Source organism: Rhizopus microsporus (genome assembly GCF_002708625.1).
Source record: "Rhizopus microsporus ATCC 52813 unplaced genomic scaffold scaffold_6, whole genome shotgun sequence".
NCBI classification, from domain to species: Eukaryota; Fungi; Mucoromycota; class Mucoromycetes; order Mucorales; family Rhizopodaceae; genus Rhizopus; species Rhizopus microsporus.
Window position 1 is genome coordinate 257685 of NW_019671921.1, and position 24498 is coordinate 282182.

At 36.1% G+C, this 24498-nt stretch overlaps 15 protein-coding genes across 15 annotated transcripts; 10 read left to right on the forward strand and 5 right to left on the reverse strand.

Moving 5' to 3' along the window:
* RHIMIDRAFT_279305 (thioredoxin-like protein) lies at window positions 1–490 on the forward strand. The gene is made up of 2 exons (XM_023612832.1): window positions 1–203; window positions 252–490. Exons 1-2 carry the CDS (start codon window positions 15–17, stop codon window positions 381–383), a joined length of 321 nt encoding a protein of 106 aa, XP_023467127.1. The 5' UTR covers window positions 1–14; the 3' UTR covers window positions 384–490.
* Window positions 491–1546: 1056 nt separating this feature from the next.
* On the reverse strand, window positions 1547–2173 carry RHIMIDRAFT_236486 (uncharacterized protein; the record flags this gene model as incomplete). The annotated part of the gene is made up of 2 exons (XM_023608565.1): window positions 1547–1820; window positions 1893–2173. The coding sequence occupies 2 exons, from the start codon at window positions 2171–2173 to the stop codon at window positions 1547–1549; spliced, it is 555 nt and encodes a 184-aa protein (XP_023467128.1).
* Window positions 2174–2848: 675 nt separating this feature from the next.
* RHIMIDRAFT_119824 (uncharacterized protein) lies at window positions 2849–3207 on the forward strand. The gene has a single exon (XM_023605389.1). The coding sequence runs from the start codon at window positions 2937–2939 to the stop codon at window positions 3138–3140; it is 204 nt and encodes a 67-aa protein (XP_023467129.1). The 5' UTR covers window positions 2849–2936; the 3' UTR covers window positions 3141–3207.
* A 923-nt stretch (window positions 3208–4130) lies between these two features.
* Window positions 4131–5477, forward strand: RHIMIDRAFT_225537 (putative oxidoreductase). The gene is made up of 5 exons (XM_023607530.1): window positions 4131–4178; window positions 4228–4425; window positions 4483–4636; window positions 4698–4806; window positions 4873–5477. The coding sequence occupies exons 1-5, from the start codon at window positions 4171–4173 to the stop codon at window positions 5439–5441; spliced, it is 1038 nt and encodes a 345-aa protein (XP_023467130.1). The 5' UTR covers window positions 4131–4170; the 3' UTR covers window positions 5442–5477.
* Window positions 5478–6177: 700 nt separating this feature from the next.
* Window positions 6178–6831, forward strand: RHIMIDRAFT_201537 (orotate phosphoribosyltransferase; the record flags this gene model as incomplete). The annotated part of the gene is made up of 1 exon (XM_023606551.1): window positions 6178–6831. One exon carries the CDS (start codon window positions 6178–6180, stop codon window positions 6829–6831), a length of 654 nt encoding a protein of 217 aa, XP_023467131.1.
* A 203-nt stretch (window positions 6832–7034) lies between these two features.
* RHIMIDRAFT_236489 (uncharacterized protein) lies at window positions 7035–7406 on the forward strand (the record flags this gene model as incomplete). Its single annotated transcript, XM_023608566.1, has 2 exons — window positions 7035–7117; window positions 7163–7406. 2 exons carry the CDS (start codon window positions 7035–7037, stop codon window positions 7404–7406), a joined length of 327 nt encoding a protein of 108 aa, XP_023467132.1.
* Window positions 7407–7638: 232 nt separating this feature from the next.
* RHIMIDRAFT_279310 (Thioesterase/thiol ester dehydrase-isomerase) lies at window positions 7639–9130 on the forward strand. Its single transcript, XM_023612833.1, has 7 exons — window positions 7639–7881; window positions 7938–7997; window positions 8049–8234; window positions 8283–8323; window positions 8378–8465; window positions 8523–8606; window positions 8652–9130. Exons 1-7 carry the CDS (start codon window positions 7699–7701, stop codon window positions 9033–9035), a joined length of 1026 nt encoding a protein of 341 aa, XP_023467133.1. The 5' UTR covers window positions 7639–7698; the 3' UTR covers window positions 9036–9130.
* On the forward strand, window positions 9117–10325 carry RHIMIDRAFT_279315 (uncharacterized protein). Its single transcript, XM_023612834.1, has 5 exons — window positions 9117–9670; window positions 9725–9742; window positions 9792–9899; window positions 9956–10076; window positions 10130–10325. Exons 1-5 carry the CDS (start codon window positions 9590–9592, stop codon window positions 10261–10263), a joined length of 462 nt encoding a protein of 153 aa, XP_023467134.1. The 5' UTR covers window positions 9117–9589; the 3' UTR covers window positions 10264–10325.
* Window positions 9196–9504, forward strand: RHIMIDRAFT_201435 (cytochrome c; the record flags this gene model as incomplete). Its single annotated transcript, XM_023606542.1, has 1 exon — window positions 9196–9504. A coding segment is annotated over one exon (309 nt), but the record flags the coding sequence as incomplete, so codon positions are not given.
* Window positions 10326–11553: 1228 nt separating the features above from the next.
* RHIMIDRAFT_279316 (uncharacterized protein) lies at window positions 11554–12081 on the forward strand. Its single transcript, XM_023612835.1, has 2 exons — window positions 11554–11955; window positions 12007–12081. Exon 1 carries the CDS (start codon window positions 11559–11561, stop codon window positions 11916–11918), a length of 360 nt encoding a protein of 119 aa, XP_023467136.1. The 5' UTR covers window positions 11554–11558; the 3' UTR covers window positions 11919–11955; window positions 12007–12081.
* A 2592-nt stretch (window positions 12082–14673) lies between these two features.
* Window positions 14674–15796, reverse strand: RHIMIDRAFT_279317 (RhoGAP-domain-containing protein). The gene is made up of 3 exons (XM_023612836.1): window positions 15651–15796; window positions 15381–15596; window positions 14674–15321 (listed from the first exon to the last, which is right to left on the reverse strand). Exons 1-3 carry the CDS (start codon window positions 15778–15780, stop codon window positions 14744–14746), a joined length of 924 nt encoding a protein of 307 aa, XP_023467137.1. The 5' UTR covers window positions 15781–15796; the 3' UTR covers window positions 14674–14743.
* Window positions 15797–16477: 681 nt separating this feature from the next.
* RHIMIDRAFT_312653 (ribosomal protein S16) lies at window positions 16478–17367 on the forward strand (the record flags this gene model as incomplete). The annotated part of the gene is made up of 5 exons (XM_023614819.1): window positions 16478–16627; window positions 16684–16721; window positions 16862–16996; window positions 17052–17235; window positions 17286–17367. The coding sequence occupies exons 1-5, from the start codon at window positions 16578–16580 to the stop codon at window positions 17365–17367; spliced, it is 489 nt and encodes a 162-aa protein (XP_023467138.1). The 5' UTR covers window positions 16478–16577.
* Window positions 17368–18129: 762 nt separating this feature from the next.
* RHIMIDRAFT_287348 (kinase-like protein) lies at window positions 18130–19161 on the reverse strand (the record flags this gene model as incomplete). Its single annotated transcript, XM_023613462.1, has 5 exons — window positions 18130–18414; window positions 18479–18525; window positions 18589–18703; window positions 18762–19050; window positions 19109–19161. The coding sequence occupies 5 exons, from the start codon at window positions 19159–19161 to the stop codon at window positions 18130–18132; spliced, it is 789 nt and encodes a 262-aa protein (XP_023467139.1).
* Window positions 19162–20517: 1356 nt separating this feature from the next.
* On the reverse strand, window positions 20518–21749 carry RHIMIDRAFT_279336 (uncharacterized protein). The gene is made up of 4 exons (XM_023612837.1): window positions 21515–21749; window positions 21420–21458; window positions 21268–21354; window positions 20518–21211 (listed from the first exon to the last, which is right to left on the reverse strand). The coding sequence occupies exons 1-4, from the start codon at window positions 21695–21697 to the stop codon at window positions 20906–20908; spliced, it is 615 nt and encodes a 204-aa protein (XP_023467140.1). The 5' UTR covers window positions 21698–21749; the 3' UTR covers window positions 20518–20905.
* Window positions 21750–22582: 833 nt separating this feature from the next.
* RHIMIDRAFT_201204 (uncharacterized protein) lies at window positions 22583–24064 on the reverse strand (the record flags this gene model as incomplete). Its single annotated transcript, XM_023606514.1, has 6 exons — window positions 22583–22748; window positions 22803–22840; window positions 22889–23099; window positions 23169–23647; window positions 23706–23865; window positions 23922–24064. 6 exons carry the CDS (start codon window positions 24062–24064, stop codon window positions 22583–22585), a joined length of 1197 nt encoding a protein of 398 aa, XP_023467141.1.
* Between the last annotated feature and the right edge of the window lie 434 nt (window positions 24065–24498).

Sequence of the window (24498 nt, forward strand, 5' to 3'; positions counted from 1 at the left end):
TTTTTTGTTCAATCATGGATCGATTTTTAGAACCCAAGAGCATCTCAGAATTTAAAGACTTGATCGGTCAAGATAAACTTGCGTTTGTTCAATTCACAGCCAAGATGTGTCATCCTTCTGATATGATAAAAGGTTATCTTGATCAACTCATAGAAAAGCATCCAAATGTTGTATTTGTCAAAGTATATGTGGATCAACATACAGTAGGTTCATCTTTGCTTTAAACCGCTGAATGACACCTTCTTTCTTAGGACATTGCTTCCGAGTACAATGTGACAACTACACCAAATTTTATGTTTTTCAAAAAAGGCCAAAAACTTGACGAGATTGCTGGTATTGAGCATAATCAAATAAGTGCCACCTTTGCTAGTCTGACAGACTAAAATCTGGGTTTTTACACCATTTCCAGAAAGAAGAGTCGCGCTGACTTGTTGCTTTTTCGTATAAATTGTATTATAAAAATTGCAAAAATGCGATTTTACTTTCTGAAAAGACTGTATATATTAAAACAATGACCTCAATTGTTCGTCATCTATGATTCATCTTTTTCTACAACATCTTCCTATAAAAAATGTACCAAATCAACTAATTTACAGTGAATCCAACAGGCAATGTCGCAGCCAATTAAAAATGATGTCACAGATCAATCAAATCAATTTCATATTTTCAGAAATGGAAGCGTATTTTTAGAAATCACGTCGCCTGCTTAGAAACCTTGGCACTCGAAAGTATAAAAGGAGAGCGAGTATTATTTTTCAGGGTTTTGTGTTTTTTAATAACTTTACAATTTGACATGAGTACAATATTGTGACAGATTTGGTACTTTTGCACCACCTAGGGAGCATTAGTACTCCGTCAGTCATAACTGATTGTGTCTAAATACACAATTCTTCAGTATAAATACTCTTGCTCATTGCGTCCTTCTTGGACAAGACATTGAATATTTGAATGAAATTACCCTTCTAACCTTATATTCTTTCACCTCTCTTATAGATTCTTTCTTTGGAAGATTTATAATCTTTTTTTTATTTTATTTTATTTTCATTATTTACTTAAAATCCTTCTGATCTAGTATCAACTTCATATTACTGATCGGAATAGTCCTTGTACCTTTTTATTTTTAACAAATTACTTTATTTTTATACTTTATAACTCAATTGCTTGTTTGGTCTGTTAAAGATCTGGTGGTCACTGTCGTCAACGACTTTATAACTCAAAACTTACACTTTAAACCTACTCAAACAAATATATAATTCTACAATATTTTTATATGAAGATGGGCAAGGAAATGTTGATGAGAATGGTGGCCCTGAGCCCATGAACTATATTGTTGATCAGAATGAATTTATTAGAGACAATTGCTACTCATGCTGAGTACTTGAAAACTGCTGTCCCCAATGAATCTTCTCTGACTTGTCCAATGTTGTTAGAAAAGCCAAAAGATGAAGATATCCGAATGAAAGAGACAAATACAAAACGGGATTATATGCGTTATACTGGTCAGGATAAAGCTAGGTTTTTTGACCTTGAAAAGTGTATGAATCCATCAGCTGCAGCGAATCAGTTGGGCATTCACACTCGAACTGCACAGTGATGGAGTAAGCAGTATGTGTCTTGTCATATCCGCAGATGCCGAGTCGTCGGTGGAATTCTCATTATCAGTGGCAACGAGACAGCTGGAATTCAAAACAGAATCTGCCAGCGCGGGTGTATTCACAGAATCTTGACAGTCATTAGCCTCTTGGTTATCAGAATTTGAGGCAATAGACGTGGCGTTACCATCGATTGATGGTGACATCGAGCGATGAGTTGTATCATGGCTAGAAACGCGAAAGGATGTGGAGCAATTGACATCAGGCAAGACTTGAATTTCTTGTTGAATAGCTTTTTACACATATTCAGCACTGCTGAGATGTGCGTCAAAATCTGTCACCAATCGTATTTTCTCTAACCAAAGCTGTTTGCTTGCGAAGGAACCTTTCCATAAATTGAATTCCTTTGTCAACCGATCGCAATCATCCGGCAAATACTTGAATATAATGTTCTTATACCGCGAATAAGCGTAGTTCCTTCTAAACAAATCGAATTGCTCACAGAAAGCAGGAGAAGTGAGGGTGGACTTACTTTCGATGCAATAGGTGATGTGATGAGAATTGTCGACTCTCGGCTTCATTTCCCTAGCCGTTTGCTTTTTGCGGGCAGGTTTCGCTATCACTTTTGTTGGTTGGTCGCTTTTGTGACATCAGGAATTTTGTCAAGTTCAAGTACAGTCTTTTCAGAAAGTAAAGTCGCATTTTTACAATTTTTATAATACAATTTATACGAAAAGCGACAAGTCAGCGCGACATCTCTTTCCGGAAATGGTGTAAATGGTAAGAAAACAAGGTAACCAAGCAGGAGGTTGGAACACACACAAAAAAAAATTGGAAAAAATCTCCCTTATTGCTTTTTAAAATACTTTTCTCACCTGGTTGCGTCAGCATTCCTTTTTGTTTTCGCAATTAGGCAACAAAAGAGATGTTTGTATTCAGAAGGCTGATTTATGAACCGTTTGAACGATCATTCTACTGTTTCTTTGTCTTAAACGATAGCAGATATGCTGTTTTGTCTCTTTGGCCTGTTATATAAGCATTGGAATAGGTTTCCGATTACCTCGTGTAAAAGACCTTCACATTCGGACGGACAAACATGCAATATCATCCTGTGTAGATGATCATCAAACCGATGCGAGGAAGTCGAAACATCATGAGGTGCGTATATATCTCGTATTAATCTCTTCATTTTTTATGATCTAGTAATTTGAATAATGTAGGTGCTCAGCCATTCGATAAACGACATTTGCTGGCTACGTAGAACAGCGGCGTACTGCACGCAATTCAAATCTGCTCTCGCTGTGTCGTCCAACAATTTCTTCGGATCCAATCCTTTGGTTACCCATGACAAGGCTAGAAAGAAGCCGATGCATACGATGGCGTCTTGGTTGGTTACCCAGTTATAACACTACTCGCTGCCTTCGACACACCCCACAGCTCCTTACAAAACAACATGCCATCTATTGCCTCGACATGCATCACCGTCTACAAACACCAAAGTCTATAACTGATCCTCTGTTCCTCCTTTTAAATAAGCTTCCCACTTGAAAGCCACGCTCTTTTCAAACAAGATCGTTTTGGACTATCAGATGGCCCGTAATTTGCACTATCTTACATGAGCTTGATCACTTATACCACGAAAAAGAGCCATCATCACTTCCTGACCCAGGGCAGAAACTGCTTAAATGGTTATTTAATTATTCATAGCAGTGCTTTTAACACTTGTTCCGTGAATCTGTCAGCCAAAGCATTTTTGCCCTCGAGCCTAGAGGGATTTTTAGATACTGCCTCACAACTTGAACTGGCCAGGGCAAAAACGATATAATAAAAATATCACGTGCCCCTTATGGCCTTTATATTTTATAAATAACAAATAAAATTGTTTAACAGTACTAATTTTTTAATATTGAAAGCCTTCAGATTTTCTAAAGAAAAGAACCAATTCTCACTTTGTTCAACTTTAAAAGGGATTAAATCCTCCATAAGAATTTGACGGTTCGAAACAAAAATTCATGCTGATTAGTCTTGAAGTTGTTCTTTTTACAAGTTATCGAGTCATTAAACAAGCCGAATATTCTTAATGCAATTGCTTTTACAAAAAGTTCCAACTTAATCAATTAAAGTAAAGTTTATTTGAATTGCTACAATGACTGATAAACCCTATCAGGGCAGATAAAAACAAAGTAATTTTATGCTGAGAGTAACGCTGATTGTCGGCATAGTTTTGATTCACTGTGTTATGAATACTATTTAATTAATATCCAAAGAGCTCTTTATTTTCAATCCATTAATGAAAAAAGCAAGAAAATGAGATGTATGCAAGAAGAATACGTCACGAGAACACTGAAAAATGGATTAGCCTTGATTTCAAAAAATTGGTTGAGCTGTAAGCTACAGGATGGGAAACTCTTACATAAAATAAACAAATGGACCAGCCATAAACACGAAGATTTCCATTTAAGGATTTAGGCTTCACACACCTTTTTTGGATGACAAAGATAAATTTTGTGAGTTTGAAAATAAGCATTTTTAAACCTTCTCTCTCTTTTTTCTATCTTGCTTTCTTTACATTCAATCAATGACAAAGTAAAGTAGTCAAATAAGATACAAAGTATTTGCTACTAACTCAGTATAGTCCTACTACATTTCGTAAACTTCAGGCCATTGAAGTCGGAAACGATTTCAGTAAAGTGACTCGCGTTGTTACCGTCAATTATCAAGACTTGGTAGATAATTTAAAGAAGAATCAGGTGGTTGTTAAAAACCTTTATGTTGGTATCAATGCTTCGGATATCAACTTTACAAATGGCAAATACATTCCTGGAATCAAACCGTAAGTCAATACAAAAAACTATTGTCTACTCATATCGCTCACTTTTTTTTTGTAAAGACCTTTTGATGTCGGTTTCGAGGCTCTGGGTCAGATTGTTGCTGTAGGTCCTGATATTCCCAAAGACAAGATTGGATCTTTTGTATTATATACCCAGTACGGCGCATTTGCTGAATATTGCGCTGTCGTTCACAAGATGACCATTCCTGTGCCTGTAAGATCAGTTTCTTGTAAAAAAACAACAACTATTTATTCATATATATATGCATATATAGAATGGCAATCCTCAATTATTGGGCTTATTAACTTCCGGCCTGACCGCCTCTATTGCTCTAACAGAAACTGGACGCATGACTAAAAATGAAACTGTCTTGGTTACTGCCGGTAAGTTTATATACATATATATGCAAAGCGGATACGTGATTTAAATTGGTAATTTTTTTTTCTTAGCTGCTGGTGGTGCTGGTCAAATCGCTGTTCAATTAGCCAAATTAGCAGGCAATCATGTTATCGGAACTTGTTCCAGTGACGATAAAGTAGCTATGCTCAAGGAGTTAGGATGTGATCGTGTCATTAATTATAAAAAAGAAGATTTCAAGATGGTCATGAAGAAGGAGTATCCTCGTGGTGTGGACATCGTCTTTGAGAGTATTGGCGGTAATTTCTTTGACATTTGCTTAAAGAGTTTGGCTGTTCGCGGTCGTTTGATTGTCATTGGTACACTATCTAGTTATTCAACCAAAGATGGTATGCAAGGCGATAAGGTCGATACACTTAAACTGCTGGGCACATCAAGAACAGTCGCAGGTTTCTTCTTGCCTGATTACTCCCATTTGCATGGCAAGCATATGAAGTCAATGATTGAACTTTTAAATCAAGGCAAACTGAAAGTATTGATTGATAGTCCTGGTACAAGTGGAATCGATCATGTTGCAGACGGTGTTGCTTATCTTTATTCTGGAAAGAACAAGGGAAAAGTCGTTGTACCTCTTTTAAAATCGCATGAGTCAAAAATTTAAAATAAACTTTTTTCAGAAATTATTCGCACACATTACTTTAGTTGATTTTCTATGTCTTCTTTATTATTAAAAAGGCAATGAATTTCGTCTTTTTGAGAGAAGAAAAGATAAATGTGGTCAACACTTATGAATAACACGTAACTGAAAAAGCTGTTAGAGACTTCATATAAATAGTCTGACCATGACTTCTTTGGACCAAAAAGTCAAATCAGCTACTCCCCAGCTAGCCCTAAGATATGTTATATTCTTTACTCTTGTAAGAAACTGACAAGTAGTATTATAGATCATGAAATCGAAAACAGTACCGATGCTAGCTGGGGATAGTTTGGTTCTTACCAAACCTTGATTTCATCCGCTCTCTTTCTTGCTCGCTTCTCTTTTCCCTGGATTGCTTCTTTTTTCCCCTTCTTTCTCCTGGTCAGTTATCGTTGGCTCTACCTATGATGCACTTCGGATAAGGTATTGATGATCTCTCTATATGTTCACTCACTTTTCTTGCTTCTCTGTTTTTCTATCATAAATCCTCTTTTTTATAATGTAAGTATTTAATATCAATTTAATAACTGATTTACTAATCTTTTCTTTTATATCCCACTCTTTTGCTTCTGATGGGCTCTCTTTTATCATTATTTGCTGTCTGAAATTATCAGTGCGCGAATAATTTTTGAATAAAGTATAAAAAACTGTCACATCTATTTTTTTTCTTTTCTCTCTCTTCATTTTCTTTTTTCAAAAAATGAAGGGCTATCAACGTGAATTTATCGAGTTTGCACTCGCCAATGACGTCTTAAAATTTGGTTCTTTTACTCTCAAGTCTGGTCGCGTCTCCCCTTATTTTATCAACGCTGGTTTATTTAACAGCGGAAAGACCTTGGGTGCCATTGGTAGATACTATGCAGCTGCTCTCGAAGACGTTGGGTTTGAATATGATGTTCTCTTTGGCCCTGCCTATAAAGGTATTCCTCTCGTCTGTGCCACTGCTTTATCATTATCCAACGATCATGGCAAGGAAGCTCCTTTCTCATTTAACCGTAAGGAAAAGAAAGATCATGGTGAAGGAGGCAATATCGTTGGTACACCTTTGAGAGGCAAGGTCGTTATTGTAGATGATGTTATTACTGCTGGAACAGCTATCAATGAATCTATTGAAATCATTAGACAAAACAATGCTCAACTCACAGGTGTCCTCGTAGCCGTTGATCGTGCTGAAGTCGCACCTGATGGTTCTGGTAAGAGCGCCATTCAAGCCATTGAAGAAAAGAATGGAGTAAGCATTCGTGCGATCATCACTGTGGATCACATTGTAGAATACATGGAAGAAAAAGGAACTTATGAAGCTGAATTGAAGTTGATGAAGGAATACAGAGCACAATATGGTATTTCTCGTTAAACTGAGAAAAATAAATGGATATCTTTATTCAACCTTGAACAGCGTAAAATCACATTTAGAACTACTCTAATGATAAGGGCTCATATGTTGTCAAAGCAATAGAGCGGTTATGTTGAATGCAACTTGTAGCTTACTTTTGAGCAAAAAAAAGTCACAAATGATATCCACTTACTGCATATTACATTTTTATTTCCTTTTTTTTCATGTCTCAAACTATACCCAAACATGTTCTCAACTTGAAGAATGAGCAAGAGATGCAAGTACTGATGAGCAAACAACAAGAGTGGTAAAAATACAATGCTTGATATTTTCTTTTTCTAAAGTAGTATAGTTTAAAGATATATATGCAAGCAGAGAAAAACTTGGAAGCGTTCAATAGATTTAGTGCAGCAAGATATCAAATGGTTCATAAGCAATTTGAACAACATAATAAACTACTCAAACAGATCAAAAAAGACTTAAACTCAGTCTTTCTTAAGCTCAGCAAGATAAAGAATCACTTGAATACAACTTATCCTAATCAATATCAACAATCCTTAGCTAAATATCCACCTCCTGTTTTGGAAGATGATTGAGAGAATATGTACTTAAAATAAATGGTTCTACATCTTTTTTTTTTTTTCAAGATGATGACAATCAAGGCAGGTACAATAGATACATCCTCATCTACATTACATCATACACTGGGGTAATTATGAGGCGGGGGATGTGTCAGCATTATTGACAGATTAGGAAAGACAAAAGAGGGGGACTTTGAATAATGTTGCTTGTCATGAAAGATAACTCATCCTGGGAAATCATATGAATAAAAAAAAATAGCAATATCTCTTTTTTTAGCCTTTCTTTTTCTCCATTTTTAATAAAAGAATGTCAAGCAAAGCATATACAAATGTCTTCTCTTTGGGTGAGCAAAAGCTTACAGCAGAACAGGACTTGGATTATGGTCAAAAAATGGAAAGAGCCATTGATGTACAACTGATTGATACAAATTTATACATGAGCAAAGAGTTACACTTACCTTTGGGCGCTCGTGGTGTATTTGGTGGACAAGTAAGAGTAATCTTATCATACTGCTGATCCTTATCTCCCTTCTTTGATATTTATAGATTGTCGCTCAAGCATTGAAAGCAGCTTGGGATACTGTACCAGATAACTTTTTTGTTCATGTATGTTTCATTGTCAGTCCAATTTTTGCCCTTAATTCTAACCGAACCTAGTCTCTACATTCTTATTTTATATTAGCATGTAGTGTGGAAAGTCCTGTGATTTATGCCGTTCAGCGTATCCGAGACGGTAGATCATTTTCTACTAGAATTGTCAAGGCCACACAAAAAGGAAAAGCTATATTCACTTGTATTTGCAGTTTTGCTAAACCAGAGGAAGGATACGTCTTGAATCATCAGGTAAATTCATAGTCTATCTGTAGAACACAAGGTATTCAATTTACATAGACCGAGATGCCAGACGTTCCAAGTCCCGAGAATTTGCCAACGTAAAAAATCGGTTTGTTAACGCATTTATTATGACTTACCATATCAATTGTTAGGGATATTGAAGTGTATCGTAATGCGTATAGAAGCACACATAATCCACCAAGACGATTTTTAAAAAGACTTGAAAATAGAATTAAAGACGTAAGCGTTCCTTCAAATGGGGAGATTGAACAAAGGGTGAACTTTTTTATTTCATAGGCAGGTGTAATGGAATACGTTAATGTGACAATAGATAGTACCGAGGATGTCGTATCTGGGAACACCAAACCACGTAGACGGGATGTAAGTGTACTGACACATGAAAGAATTGAGTCTGATTGAAAATAGCAACGTTGGTTCAGAACACGCGGTAAACTAACGGACGACATGAAATTGCACGCTTGTAGTATCGCTTTTGCATCAGACGCGGCTTTCTTGAATACAGCAGCAGTTGCGCATGGCTTAACATTTAGCTCCAAAGCGATCGGTATGATGACCTCACTTGACCATTCTATTTGGTTCCATGCGCCTGCCAGAGCTGATGATTGGCTACTCTATGATAAACATAGCCCTCGGACGAATGGCGGACGTGGAGTCGCGTTTGGACGTATTTACAGTCGCGATGGCACACTGGTCGTTACAACAGCTCAGGAAGGTGTTGTCAGGTTGTCAAAAGAGGAACAAGAGAAAAGGCTGAAGGAAGCTGAAAACGAAGTCAAGAGTAAACTATAATTGAAATAAAGTACTTATAGCAACCATTCCATGGTTTGTTAAAACTGAATGACTAATTAGAGTGCATATCTATTGAATTGACTTTGATAATAAACAGATCTATCTTCATTTCTTCTTCTTTTATCTCTTCACCCCAATTCTATTATTAAACATGATTTAAGGCAACGCTACTGCTGACGCTAAGCTCTTCAAATCTCGTTGTTATCAATGCCACATCGTTAAAGATGGCGGTACCAAGCAAGTTCCTAACCTCCACGGTATCTTTGGCCGCAAGACTGGTCAAGTCTCTGGTTATCGTTACTCTGAAGTCAATCTTCAAAAAGGTATTATTTGGAATGAAAAGTTTCTCGGTATCTACCTTATTAACCCCAAAAAGCTCATCCCCGGTACCAAGGTGATCTTTGCTGGCTACAAGAAAAAAGATCGTGCCGGTGTTATTGCTTACTTGAAGCACTTGAAGAACTACTAATTTTTATATTCTACACTCCCGTTGCTTATTAGTGTATTAAAGGACCTCTTTAGAAATTATCTCTTTTTTTTTTCTTAATCTTTTCATGACAATAAATCCATTGACATCTGCTACCTCATCCCCTCCTTCTACTGATTTTAGAAATACAGTCATTGAGAACCATTGGGTAAAAAACAAGAATGAAAAACTTCACGACAGCAGCCCTCATCTTTCTTCATAGAATGATCCACCTATAAAAGTAAATTTACATAGCAGCCAAGGAGCTAAAAAATAATACTTGTTGATAGATCTTTAATAAAAACACAATTTCAGAAACCTCCAAAGAATGTGTTGATGAAAAAGAAATTGCAAACATAATTACAGTTACGTTAGACACATGTAAGCTACAGCTTCAGGTACCGTATTCTTTCTTTCATATCTACATAAAAACCAACAATCATCTCCCTTGTAGAATGGCCCTCAAAAGAGAATTATAGACGATACGAATCGTAGGATAAGCGTATTAATTGATCAATTGAACAACCAACAATTACCTCAACATATCGTTCATTCACTCTTTACGTTGACACAAGGTAATACATGTAGATATGTATGATATAAACAGAGCACTCAGTCTTTTCTGTAGCGTTACAAACAAAGAACTATAGAAAGGCCCTTGAAGTTCACACTCAACTGATGCTGACCGAATATGATGCTCATGGAAATTGGATTATTGGCTTGAAAAGGTTAATTGATCTTACATCAAGCATTTCTGCTTGAAAAAATATAAAATATTTAGAATGAAAAGTCTGGTTATTCTCTTTTGTTTGACTATTAAAGCCTTTTGCATAAATGTTTGGCATAGTTAGCTTATGCATATATACGTTTTCTTTAATACAAACAAAATAAAGCTTTTTATAATAACAGCAGCTTTATTGATAGTTAACATTTGACTAAGGATTGGTGTACGATTAAACAATCTTTTATTTATAAATAATTAAAACCTCTAATGGGCGCATTGAAACTGTATAGTTTCGTCTCGCCCGGGCCAGATCAGAAAGTACATAGAATCTAAAAACCCTTTTGAGATTAAGGGGAAAAAAAAGGAAGAAAAGAAGCGGAGGAAAACGGTAAGAAGGGTACACAACAAGGATTAGGTCGCAAGAAGTTAAGAGGAGAGAGGAGGTGGTGGAAGCCATTGGAGGAACTTTCGTCCTAAATCAGACGGTGGAGGTGGTATATCTTGTCCATGGCATAGATGACCAAGTTCGTAAAGGATAGTACATATAAGGGGTCAATGAGAGAACCAGGAAGAATCACGAGAGAAGGAACGCAATTTGTGAGTCGGTAGTAGGTTCAAAAGGAAGAGTTGGTGTACACTTTATTCAGAAATTAGTTGCACACTGATAAAAAAAAAATGACAGTTTTAGATAACAAAGAATAAAAGAGACAAGAGTTTTTATCTGTGGAAAAGGAAAGCCAAAGCCTTTGATGTGGGAGTGTTTTAAGTCAGTATTTCATTCTATAGGTCTCACTCATGAATGAAAATCTAGCATAAACGAAACAAATACAGGTTATCATGTTTTAATCGTTATTGAGAGCTCTTATGCTGTATTATAATTTTTGACTATCGATTAAATTAAACAACTAAAGTTCCAGCTTTTGGGAATCGTCAATCGCCTGCGGTTATTATTGATACGGACACAAAGGGAAATCCATTTATGCAGATGGAAAATATTACAGCAGTATGTTTACATGTATTTATTCTCTCTTAAGCCAGAGCTATTTCATTAGTACAAGCATACCAATGCGTACATACAACAAGTATGCTTCCTGTAGTTTATGCATTTATGAATAAACGATCAACAAAACACACGCACACACACACAGAAAGAGAGAGAGAGATAAACACATCCATCTAACCAAGATTAGTCAAATGTGCTTAGAGCCAATAGTAAACAGTCATAACAACAGTCTCTACATGAATCTGATTAATATAAAAGAAGGGCAATATTCTACGCAAAAAAGAGAAGATACAACAGTTCTTTGGCTTTTATACTTTTTTTTTTACTCAAATGCAAATCAAGCTTGTTATTCTTACTATCTGCGCTTCTCTTGTCGCTATTGGCTTTGCTGCTCCTTCTCCCCAAGCTGATGCTGCTCCTCCTGGTGATGACAATCTTCAAGCTTTTGACACAAGCGATGCAACTGCTGATCCAAACACACCTCCTCCTGAAGGCCCAAGCCCTCAAGCTTTGGATCTAGTTACAGAATCTTTTTCTGATGACATAAGTCCTGCAGATTTTGATCTAAATGCTCCTAGTGATGCTGCTATTGATGCTGCTATTGATACTGCTATTGATGCTACTGATCCAAATGCTGATGGCCCAGTGCCTCCTTCTGATGGCTCAAGTCCTCAATTTTTTACTTATTAATAGATAAAGCTTGAATTTATTCTTTTACAACGAATATCTTTATTAGTTTTAGCATTTCTTATTTATGTACAAAAGAATGTTTGCTTACTTTTCTGAGGCAATTGTTGTAAGATTTATATTCATCTTATCTTCGCTAATGCAGGCTCAACAAGATGAGATTGAAATACTCGTTTTTATATAAAAAGGGTTCAACAAGAGAGTGTGCCACTATTGACACCCCATTTCAGGTCTAACTACAGAGTCTCCTTCTGATGACCAAGTCTTCAAGTTTTTCATCCCAATGAAGATAATGGAGCACTGAGGATTAAGGTTCCTATGTTGGCCTCAATAACACTATTCCTGATCAAGTATCTGAAGAGTGTCATCAACGCAATGATCAGCTCTAAGGATTCATATTGTCAAAGTATAATAAAACTTCAATAAACTCGATAGTTCTTTTTACACACATTTCCGTCTAATGTTTTTTTTTTTTTGCTTTGTTTCTATGCGTTATTAGTAAGCGATAAAGGCTCTATTTAGAGTAAGAAATCAAGTAAAACCGTAGGATATTTCATTAAATAAAACGATGTTTATATTATGAATACGAATACTGTATTTTTATTGATTTTTGACGTTAATTTTATAAAATATTGTCGTAAAATATAAAAATTATTTACGTAAAAAGACGACAAAGAAAAATATGTTTGAATAAAACGATATCATGTCAAAAGAGAGAGAGATGATGACTATGTGTAGAAAAAGAGAGAAAAAGTATGTTAGTATTAGAGCATATATCCTAATATCAGTTTTACTTACCACCAAGGTGCATTCTGGGGAGGGTAGCGATAACTACCTAGGATTGTTTAAACAAAAAAAAAAAAAGGAACGGAGAACTAAGAGAATCCAGAGCACAAGACGAAGCAATTGAGAAAACGTCCCAGATACACGCCAGAGAGCAAAGAGGGTGGGACAAGCGAGTCAGAGCAAAGACCATGAGGACAGGCTAGTTTTGATTGGTGAATCTTTGAACAGTTCCGCTTGCTCAAAATGAGACTCAAAAAGATATCATATGTTACCTATTACTTATTCTATTGCCCTTTTTCGCCTGTTGCATTGATGAAGAAGTACCTTTTTTGTAGCTGATATATTGTTGTATAAATAAGATATGCTGATGAAGCCACCTACCGGAGAAGCAGTGATCTCAGATAGTCAATGTATTCAAAAACAGAAACATCAGCTGCTTAGTAGCAGAGATGATGCATAAACGTCATGAACAATGTCTAAACATCGTCTAGAGGACCAGTATTGGTCTCCATTTTATTGAAGGAAGAAAATACGAGAACGCTTGATGTCGGAAACAGAGCGAGTAGAAAGCGACGGGAACAGCTGTGACGGATATGACAAGCGCAGCAATAATAAACGAGATATGTGGGGCAGACGAGTCGTGGGTGTTCAGTTGGTAGTAGTATTGACAATGGGTGACCGGGACGTGTAGATCGTCCAGTCTTCATTATTGGACAGTACCTCTCACAATGTGTATAAATATCAACAGAGACAGAGGGATGCTCAGGAATGATGCGACTTTTACCTTCAAAGCATCCATGATAATGGTAGATACTGAATTTAGCAATAGATTCACATGAAGAAAACAAGGTATGCAAGCTTTTCTTGAATAATAGAAAATTTGAGTGGAAGGAGGGGAACCCACACACATTGCGATCTTCAAAAATATATTTATTGAATTATAACACGGCATTTGCAAAACATTCAAAAGAAATTTCGGAGTGGTACAGTAATCCAGCAAGCCATAATCATGGTCTTCTGAGATTACTGAACGAACAGCCTTTTTAAAGGAGCTAATTAAGATGTCGAGGTTCGTGATTTCAGAAAAGGCCATAATTAAGTATACATCACGATGTCAAGTAAGTAAGGCAGGAGAAGAGTAGCCTTCAAGGATCTGGTGAAGTAAACTATGTCTTGTTCATTAACCAGTGTCAGCATAAGAGACTGTTTCCAATCCAGATTATGGTTTATCAAAAAGAGCTATGAGGCTTTTGATTCGTACAACGACGAACCATTAAACTCAGACGCTTCCAATTTGCAGCATTTGGCAATTGGATTATACAAAACGTTAATATGCAAGTTTATGAGGCCATCTCATAAAGATGTAAGCTTTGATTTGATAAAGAAATGAAAAAATAGAATGTATGCTCACCTGTAAAACTATGAAGTATTGTACTAATTCGCATCAAACACGTTGTCTTACTATTGATAAACTGCAACAAAAGGCAATTCTGTTATTACGCATTGTGACGACGTTGCGGCCTAGATCAGATATTGACGCCTTGTAGAAATGTGGTATCCACTTCAAGTTTGATATTTAGGGTAAGCTCACAAGCGTCACACTCCTCATTAAAGCACCTAAGGCACCGCAATAAAAGTATTCAATATTGGTACTTTGCCACGTACCCCTATGTGTCCAATTACATTTATAGAAAAGACGACACATGTCCATTCTGATCCAAGCGCTGATCAGACAGCATTCCTCATCTACATTAATCAGTCAAACAAAATACAATATATTCAACCAACCACTGTGACTAATGTAGTCAAACAAGCAAGAGGCTGGGATCGATGATAGGGTATACGGACTACATTCAAATAACGAATCCTTTCAAAACAACTACCAAGCATTCCTTGGTATCAGATAAAACATTCGCTAGTATTTACGTTTTCTTCATTTTTCATATTTTTATTCATTTTAATATTTAAAGATACCGGTTGAAAAGAAATAAAGTAAAAAAAAAAAGAACGATTAAAGATGAAGAAAAAGAAAAAGAAATAAATTAATATTTGACTCTTGTTATTATTCTTGGAGGAAGTGCTCCACTGTTATATCTTGTTATACGCGTAAAGGAGCTAGCATGGACCATCATAAATTTAAAAATCTTGATCCATGTCGTGCTTTCTTTTATCAAGTCCAAACGGAGCAATTCGCTTGGCTGGTATAGAATCATGGACTGGCTATTCTTGCCATTGTAATTCCAGTTGTTTTTTTGATGCTTGCCTATCTTCCTCTTGAAAGCATCGCAGATGAACTTTCTTGCTTTGGCAAAAATGTCATGCTGCTTGTTCATTGACACAGGAAGATCAGAACAAGAGGAGGAGCCAGCTTTGGAGAATTCCGTTACATGATCGATGGCTTCATTAGGCATCAATTGAGATACGCCATCAAGACGAACACAGGTAGGAGCAAAGATGATGGCCAGTGAATTCAACGACATATGGTTGGTTTTCTCACATCTTTGGGTCATGGTACACATGTAGAGAATGAACTGGAGCAAGTGAAGATGCTCGTAGGGCAAAGCCTTGCAAGCCTCCAGTAGCCGCGCCTTGATTATATCATCCGAGTATTTGATGTCATCTACGACAATAAAGGTGTCAGTCCCATTGCAACCAAGCAATCTTTGCATCCTTCCTTACCAAACGCTTCAATGAACTGGCGTTGATTCTGTTTCGGGATGACGGGTTCAGGCAGCTGCTGCAAATAACGTTTCAACAAGCCAGCTATAGAATGACCATTCACATTTGGAGGAAAGGTTACTGTGAGTGGATCTTCGGCCGCTTCAAACCGGGCTTGAAGTTGGTTCATAACAGCTGCAGATCCAGATTTACGAAATATGCCTTCAAGCTCCATTCCTACATCAAGAATATATAATCTTGCTCATATGCTTTTATTTATTTAAAACTTACCATTGGCATAAATTTCATCATAGCATCTCGCCAATATACCTGGTACGCACAGACCGTTGGTGGTCTTGATACTCGAGCGAGCCAAAGCGGTGACAAGAGGTGACCCAAATAAAGGAAGCGATTGAACCATTTGTAAAAATGAAAATAAAAAGTTTGGAATAAAAGTTGAAAAGAATGTAATCATTTTCCAATCTTTTATACAAAGACATTGGTTCTATTTCTGTTTGCTATAGTATATGCTTATATTTTACGCCTTTTGTTTTGTGCTATTCTCTCTTTCAATAACATAGGTTCATTGACATGTCAGCTGCTCTACGGTTTATTTGGACAAATTTGAACTTTGATCTATCGGAAGTGATTTCGTTCCTGTAACAGGTCCGAAAAAGAGAAACCTTTGAAAAAGATAAATGAGTATGTTAACGTAGCTCACAACTGCCGATACAACGATAATACAGTGACTATATAAAAAAAGATAGAGGCGAACTCAAGAACAAAAAGTAGTTGTTTGCTTGTCCTTCATATCATGATTATAAAATATGAGACATAAGTGCAAACAAGAGAGATAAATAAGCATTACCTCTAAACACTATCTTATGGTTTCATCTGTTTCTGTCTTTCTCTCTCTTGTTTGTCATTATTTAGTCCAGAATAGAACCAGACACACATTATAGAGACACAAGACAAGAGCGGTCAACTTCTTTAAATACCAGCTACGCACCTGATTGGCTAATGCGTCAAGGCAGCCAGTAGAAAAAAATTTTTATTTTTTCATTAAGGCGGAGGTAGGTTATTCCTTCTCTTTCTCTATATTATTATGGCTGGTATCACTGTAAAGGACGTCAACGCCCACGGTAATTATTGACATTAAAACACATGCTACTGCTCTCGACGAAGTCATAGCCACGATAACAATGAAAGACACACAAAATGAGTGAAACCACGAGAAAACATGTAAAGGGATTTATGACAAAATCCCGGTTGGAATCTTTACATTATGTTTCTTGTTCTCTGTTTTTTTAAACGTTGCTTGTAGTTATGACTTAACGTTTGACCACTTGTGTGTTGTCATGTGTGAGTTGTAAGCATACATGCATTGTTTCCCTTTTGAATGATTATACAAAAAAAAAAATATGGCTTTAGTGGCTTGGCTCGATACTTAGCAAACAGCATGTGTCTTGAAAATCACCAGTGACTTATACTTTTTCTGATAGCTTTCATCAAGGCTTATGCTGCTTACCTCAAGCGTACCGGTAAGCTCGAAGTCCCCAAGTGGGTCGATCTTGTCAAGACCGGTACCTTCAAGGAATTGGCTCCCTATGACCCCGATTGGTACTATATCCGTGCTGGTAACTATCAAATGTGATTCAAGTTTGATGAATAATATTTAACGACTCATCATAGCCTCCGTTGCTCGTCACATCTACATCCGTAAGAACGTTGGTGTTGGTGCCTTGAACAAGGTTCACGGTGGTACCGTCAACCGTGGTTCTCGTCCTTCTCACCACGTTGATGCCTCTGGCTCCGTCAACCGTAAGGTCCTCCAATCTTTGGAAAAGATCGGTGTCTTGGAACAAGACAAGAAAGGGTAAGTTTCGTGATGTGTTATCTGAATACAGAGACTGACTCTTTCTACAGTGGCCGTAGAATCACTCAAGATGGACAACGTGATTTGGATCGTATTGCCATGACTCTCGCTGAAGAATCCGACGAAGAATAAACAATAAAATAGCATATTATTTTGCTTTGTCATTAAAAAGTTCAATTTTTCTCTTCCAAAGGTGCCTTTTTTTTATTTCTTATTTCTATGGACTTTCAATCACGAGCGTCAATTGTAGTATGAAAAAAAAAAAAAATACATAGCCTTGACGTATTTTCAGGGCTTTATAGTTTCCTAGGCAACACGTTTTCTATACAAGACCAAAACTAAGGAGTACTGTATGAAGAGATCATAATAAGCTCAAGCTGTCATTTTTTTCCCCAGTAGATCATGGCACCTGTCAAGAGAAGAAGGCGATCTTAACTAATCAGAAAATTTTTAAAAAAAAAATCCTCTTCATATATAAAAGAATATTATATATAAAGATGTTTTTATGAAGAATAATTTACAAATTGAAAGAAAAAAAGAGAACTATGATAACTTTACACTTGATATTCTTGTTTTTGCTTTTAAAAAAATAAGGGGAAAGGGGGAATAAAAAGAAGAGGGGGATATACATTATAATCTACCACTGTTGCTACCATTACTACTACTACTATTAAGACTACTGCTCAAGACGTAGGTGTATTCACTTTCTTTCAATCTCTTTCGTTTGATCGGTCTGCTGCTGTGTGTTTAGGGGTATTTAATTGGTAGCATCTGGGAATACTTCACGAACAAGAAAAGACAACTCTTTCTGCTTTGAACATTCGAGCAAACCTCTTTTGATGTCGCTGTTAATTCTCTACAAGAGATGACATTAACAACAATGTCATACAAACATCAATTTTTTTCTTGTATTACCTTGAGCACGGCTTTTGCTCCGGGACGAGATAATCCATTATAAGTCAACATCCAACGAACAAGATCATTCATTGCAGGTGATGGGACCGAAAAGTGGAACTTGGGTGGATCACCATAGAGGATTTCGGCATAAACGTCTTGGTTGTTTTCAAGATAATAAAGCGGGGGCACACGATCCATCATTTCGATCATCGTGATAGCAAGCGACCAAATATCGACGTTTTCTTTATAAGGACTCTCTGATACGACTTCAGGTGCCATCCACTGATAAAGAAAAGAGGGGTGTTTAGTGAGCTGTTGCTATAGAAACTAAGTGATTTTTCGTTACCTTGGCTGTACCTAGTCTGTTGGTATTGACTCTGTTCAATGGAGTTGCTAGACCAAAATCAGCTAAAAAAAAAACTTATGTCATGACATGCTTTTTTTTTTCGTAAACACATACAACTTTATTACCTAGCTTAACTTGACCATTTCTGCCTAAAAGGATATTTTCACATTTTATATCGCGATGCATGTAATTCTTGGAGTGAAGATAAACCAAACCTTCCAAACACTTTATATAAATATATAAATGAGTGAACTGTTAACACATTTATATCGTATTATCTTACCTCTTTAGCAATTCGAACCGTATGACCTTCACTTAATCCAGTGGTTGTATTAAATAATAAATTGAATACAGAACAAGACATCAGTTCCATACACATCCAAAGGTGATCTTCCCATAGACAAGCCTCCCGTAACTGAATTAGGTTTGGATGGTTCAAACAACCCATGATACGTAATTCGCGCAAGATATAAGCATGATGAGGTGTATCCTGATCTTCAATATAGCATCGTTTGATAGCCACCTGGACTTTTGTATGCTTTTTTACAGCTCGTACGACGGCGCCATTAGCACTACATACAGGTTTTTCTTTTAGAGAACGGGGGTTGTACAAGATTGTGTTCTATTTACCCACTACCCACTTTACGAAGGCTTTCAAATTGCTCTTTTGGATTCATATCCATGATTTTTGATCCCGGAAGGACTTTCCGAAGTTTAGCGTCAAACTCGGCATGTAATTTACGTTTGACTTTGATAATGGGTGGTGGTAAAGGCAAAATGTCCAACGGTTTTACAACGGGTATCCATCTCTAATGATGATATAAATATATATATATACTAAAGCCTTATTAGCTTTACCTTTGTAGGTTGATTCTTGAGAGATGATTTGGGGTCTAATTGGTGTTGGTTTTTTGGTATATTGTTATGCTTTGATTGATGCTGTTGATTGTTATTCATTATCTTGTCTTTATTCTTCTCCCATGCCTCTTTTATTATATCCGGTATTTCATAATTTCCTGGTATACGCCACGGTGCCTGAGATTTAATAGATGAGGTTATTGAAATCAATCTGTTATGAGTGTTTTACCTTTTTACAATTATTATTATTATTATGATTATCATTATTAGTTGTAAGTGTTGATTTGCGCTTGGCATTGTTCCGTAACTTTTTCGGCTTTGTATCTATAAGTTTGTGTGGTGGTGAGGCTAACCTTGTGGCTGCAGAAGAACCGGAAGTATTAAATAATGTTGGTGACGTACTCATTGTAAAGAAAAGAAAAGAGAGAGAGAGGCTTCAATAAAAGTAGTAGTAATAATAAGAATAATAAAAGGGGATTATTTAATAAAAGAAAAAGAAAACAGACTAGACTTGCTCTTCTCTTTCTCTCTTTCTCTTTTTCTTTATATATAAATATATGTGTGTGTATATGGGTGATGTTTATTTCAGGAGTTTAATATGTATATAAAACACTGGAATAAAAAGAAAGAATATAAAAAAAAGGTTTGCCACCTAAAGAGAAAATAAAATATAAAAAAGGGAGTTGAAAATAAAAAAATAAAATAAAAAAAGTGACCTATCTGTATGTATGTGTGTGTGTGTGTGTCTAGATAATATGTGTGTGTGAGAAGAAAGTCTAAGGAGCCGAACAAGTTACAGACAGAACGGGCTTTTTTTTTGTGTTCTCTCGATTCTTTGTTTACTGTTTCATTATACTTTGCACCCCTTTTTTGATTCAATTAAATTTATTGTCACTATTTCTATTTGTATCTATTTTCTTAAAGGATAGGAATAGATAATTGGGTCAGGGGGAAAGCTAATAAAAGAAGTAGGAGGATCGGTTCCTTATCCTTTTTCTCTCTTTTCCTAAAATAAGAAGAGATCTATTTTTTATTTTTGGAGATACACAAAAGTGATTTATTTTAAAAGCACGATACACAGCATTTCCGGATAAACTTTTGAAGCTTTTCTTTTTTTATTTGGTTGTTATGACTACAACATATAAAGATTGGATCTTCAAAAAAAAAAAAAAAAAAAAAAGCGCGGTAAGAGTCAATACTATAAATGGGTAATTGTGTGCTAGTGATCTTTCAGCAGGGTTTCTTTTTTTTTTCTCTCCGAAAGTTTTGTGTGTCAGTGCATGTTGCATAATGTTGTTGTTGTGTGCTTCCTTTTGAATGGGCGATTATTAGCGCTAGAGAACCCTTTCCATATGTCTGTGTGTCATGATAATCAGCATATTTATTTGATTATCTTTCCCTTTTATAAATATTCTTGTTTAATAGAAAGGTCATAGAGAAAGAAAAAGAGAAAGACATGCATAAGGTTCTCTGTCCTACTACCTTAAGAAATAGTGCCACAGATAAAATAAGAAAGGTTTGGGTCGAGTTATACACCTCACGACATTTTTATTTTATGGACAATATTTACTAAAACGCTCTGGCGTTATTTGGGGGTGGCAAAATAGACGATGACGACGGACGATGATTGTCAAATAAGAAATCTGTTAATGGACGACCGATAATACTGTTATTAGGTGTGTCGGTCGGAGGTGGTAAGACAGCATCATGCCGTTGTCTTGGTGAAGGTGGTAGACGATAGGATTGCATGTACCAGTTGTTACTGTTGTTGTTGTTGGTCACATCCTTGCTATATACATTCTTATGATTATGATGGCTACTGTTATTACTGCTGCTGTTGCTGCTGTTAGTACTGTTACTGTTATGATTTTGCTTCTATAACAAGGATGGTTCATTTTTTGATTTATGCATCATAGTGGAAAAGGACTTACTGTACGCTGTTCATTGGCCATATCTGTATATATCATATATGTAATATATGCATGCATTGCATTTCTTTTGATACGTGGGTTCTGTTTCTAACAAGAGCCAAAGGGAATGGCTTGTGAGCATCCTTTTGTTTATAGAAAATGTATTGCTTTACCATTGATAAATATTGCCATGAAAATGTATGCTGTGATTCCTATAAAAAGAAAGAGTCAAGGCAACATGCAAGCCAAGGTTTATATGTATATTTACCCCTTTTAATGGCATTTCTTCATCTTCGTCTTCAGGTGTTATTGTCCTCGTAGGCATCCACGTGTCAGATGAAGGCTGAGATGTCAATGATGGCCTTTGATTACGATAGCGTCTTTCACTTGTTCTACGATACAAATAAGACTCTGTTGTGGTAGTCAATGATTTCCTTTTTGTCGTTGACATGCCTAAACAAGTGTAAATATTGACATTATTTGTGGTGTTTTTTGACAACTTACTGTGTCTTCTTGTCTGTAGCTTTATTTCTCGTCTTTCATAAGATCGTCCCTTATACTTTCCCTCGTCATCAATGACGGCAGCAGCAGCGGCTAATAACATGATTGGATCAGGTTGTAAGCGTTGAAGAATATGATTCGCCTTGATAGATGTCCCGACGTCTCCTTTTTTTTTTTCTGGGTTAATGACACATTTTATTCTATATAGTCATTATCTAACCTTTACTGGTTGATTTATCTATTATTCACACACACACAGTTTTATAATAAAAGGTAAACTTTAAGATAAATTCTATATTATTATTATTATTATTACCATTCAAGTTACGTAAGCTAGTGTCCTGGTTAGCCAAGTCAATAAGAATACGACCAGCCTCAGCATCTAATTTATTAGATGAATCGACATCTTGGTCTTGAGTGTCTCTGGTAGAAGAAGAACGAGGTTGTACTTGTGTCGGATATTCCTGCAACATTTTAAATAATAATAATAATATTAAAAAAAAAAAATAAAAGAGAGAGAGAAATAATAATAATAAAAAAAAAACTGATATGCCCACTCTATATGAGATGTATGTGCATGTGTGAGTTTAAAAAAAAAAAAAGAATAGAAGGCTGTGTGCAAGAGAGAGAAAGAAAGGATGTAAATGTTGATACGTGCGTATTGGTGGAACGTATTCGTTTTACGTCACATTATATTTATTTATATCACTTCTTTTTGTTGTTTGTCACTAAAATACACAGATGAATTTATGTACATTATTTACTTGTTTATGTAGGCTTACCATTAAACTAGACAAACATCAAATTATTATTATTGTTATTATTATTATTATTATTATTTACTTACTTTGAAATAAGCGATATCACCATCTTCCATTATATAATCTTTTCCTTTTTGAAGATATTTACCTGCTGCCTTGACTGCATTCTCAGAGCCATAGTGTTGTAAATCATCTATTTTCATGATATCAGCAGAAATGAATCCTCTTTCAAAATCAGTACTAAGCAAAAAATGATGAGTGATGTTATAAATGCATATGTATATTTAAAATTACTGAATAACACCCGCTGCTTGAGGAGCCCTTGAATTATTCTAAAAGAAAATAAGGACTCATATTCATCGTGTCAAAAACTGACTTACTCTCACTGTCCATGCTCTCACTTCTTGTGGTCCACAAGTAAAATAATGGATCAAGTCAAGCGCTTTATATCCTGCCAATATAACTTTGGGTAACTGTGATTCAACCGACGGATTTGACATTGTGCCTATCTTGGCTTCCAGTGGAACCGATAATGGGATGATGAGATCACCAGGATTATTGTGTTCAACCCAGCTTTTTATTTCAGGTAACCTACAATTTATGATTACTATTATTGTTGTTGTTGTTGTTGTCATCACAGTTTCACTTGTCATTTACCACTTGTAGCCTTCATTGGCTATATATTCTTCTTCACTTACATTACAGAGATAAATCATGGGTTTAGCTGTGAGTAAATGCAACGTATTGATCACATTCACTTCAGGCACAGTCCACTCTCCTTTTCGTACATCTCTGCCCTTTGCCATAAATTCAGCCACCTTTTCTATAATATTCAATTCATCTCGCTTTGAGAGTCCTATCGTTGTCTTCTTTGTTGGCTCTCGACTTGCTTGTCTTGTTAATTCCATTATCTGACGTTCGAGCGTTTCCTCATCCTTTATTCTCAATTCATTCTGAATAATTTCCAAGTCTCTCACAGGGTTAACCGTATCTTCCACGTGAGTAATATTCTCATTATCAAATGCTCGCACAAGATGGTATATAGCATCTACAGAAGATACATTCGATAAGAACGCATTTCCTAACCCAGCACCTTGTGAGGCTCCTTTGACAAGTCCAGCAATATCAACTACAGTTAACTATGGATAGTTCGTGTGTCATTATTGTTATGTATAATATACTATCATCATTTTTTACGTGGGCAGGTGTTATTTTTTTGGGTTGATATAGGTTGACAAGCCAATCAAATCGACTATCAGGCACTTGAACTCGTGCTTCTGAAGGGTCAATCGTACAAAACGGATAATTTTCTGCAGGTACGCTGCTGTTTGTCAGTGTGTTGAACAAGGACGACTTTCTATACTGATATTAACTCTTTGTCTCCTTTAACTCATTCCTCTTTTTTTTTTTTACCCAATATTAGGAAGTCCAACAATACCCATGCGAAGATTGTTAGAAGGTCTACCAAGGATTGCTTTTTCTTGAACAACCTCTTTTTTAGCAACCTTCTTTTTGGCAAACTGAATACTTGACGTGAACAGGCTTCGTTTCAACATGCTAAAGGAATGAGTTGTTCAAAACAATAACAAAAAAGGGACACTTTAAAAACGTAGTCACTTTCAGGGGAGTTCAAAGGTGAATAAGCCAGTAAGGAAGGACATTGGCCGTGTTTTGATTTAGTTTGTGTGTATGTCATTAGGATTAGGATGAACTATTATGATATTGCTTCTCCCAACCCACTTGATCAAAGCTTAAATAAACTAAACTTTTACAGTCTTACCGGGTGGCGTTACCTATCTCTCCCTTTCTCTCATTTTTATTTTTATTTGTTTCTTGATGAGATTTACTATGTTTTTTGGTATATAACTCTTAAACTTACTATATTCAAGCTAGATACAGGATGTTCAAGCCCAAGTTAAGCACTAAGCTGTAAATATATGTTCCTATTGCTGCAAATGATCCTATTTTACTCTGAGACACATTTACGTTA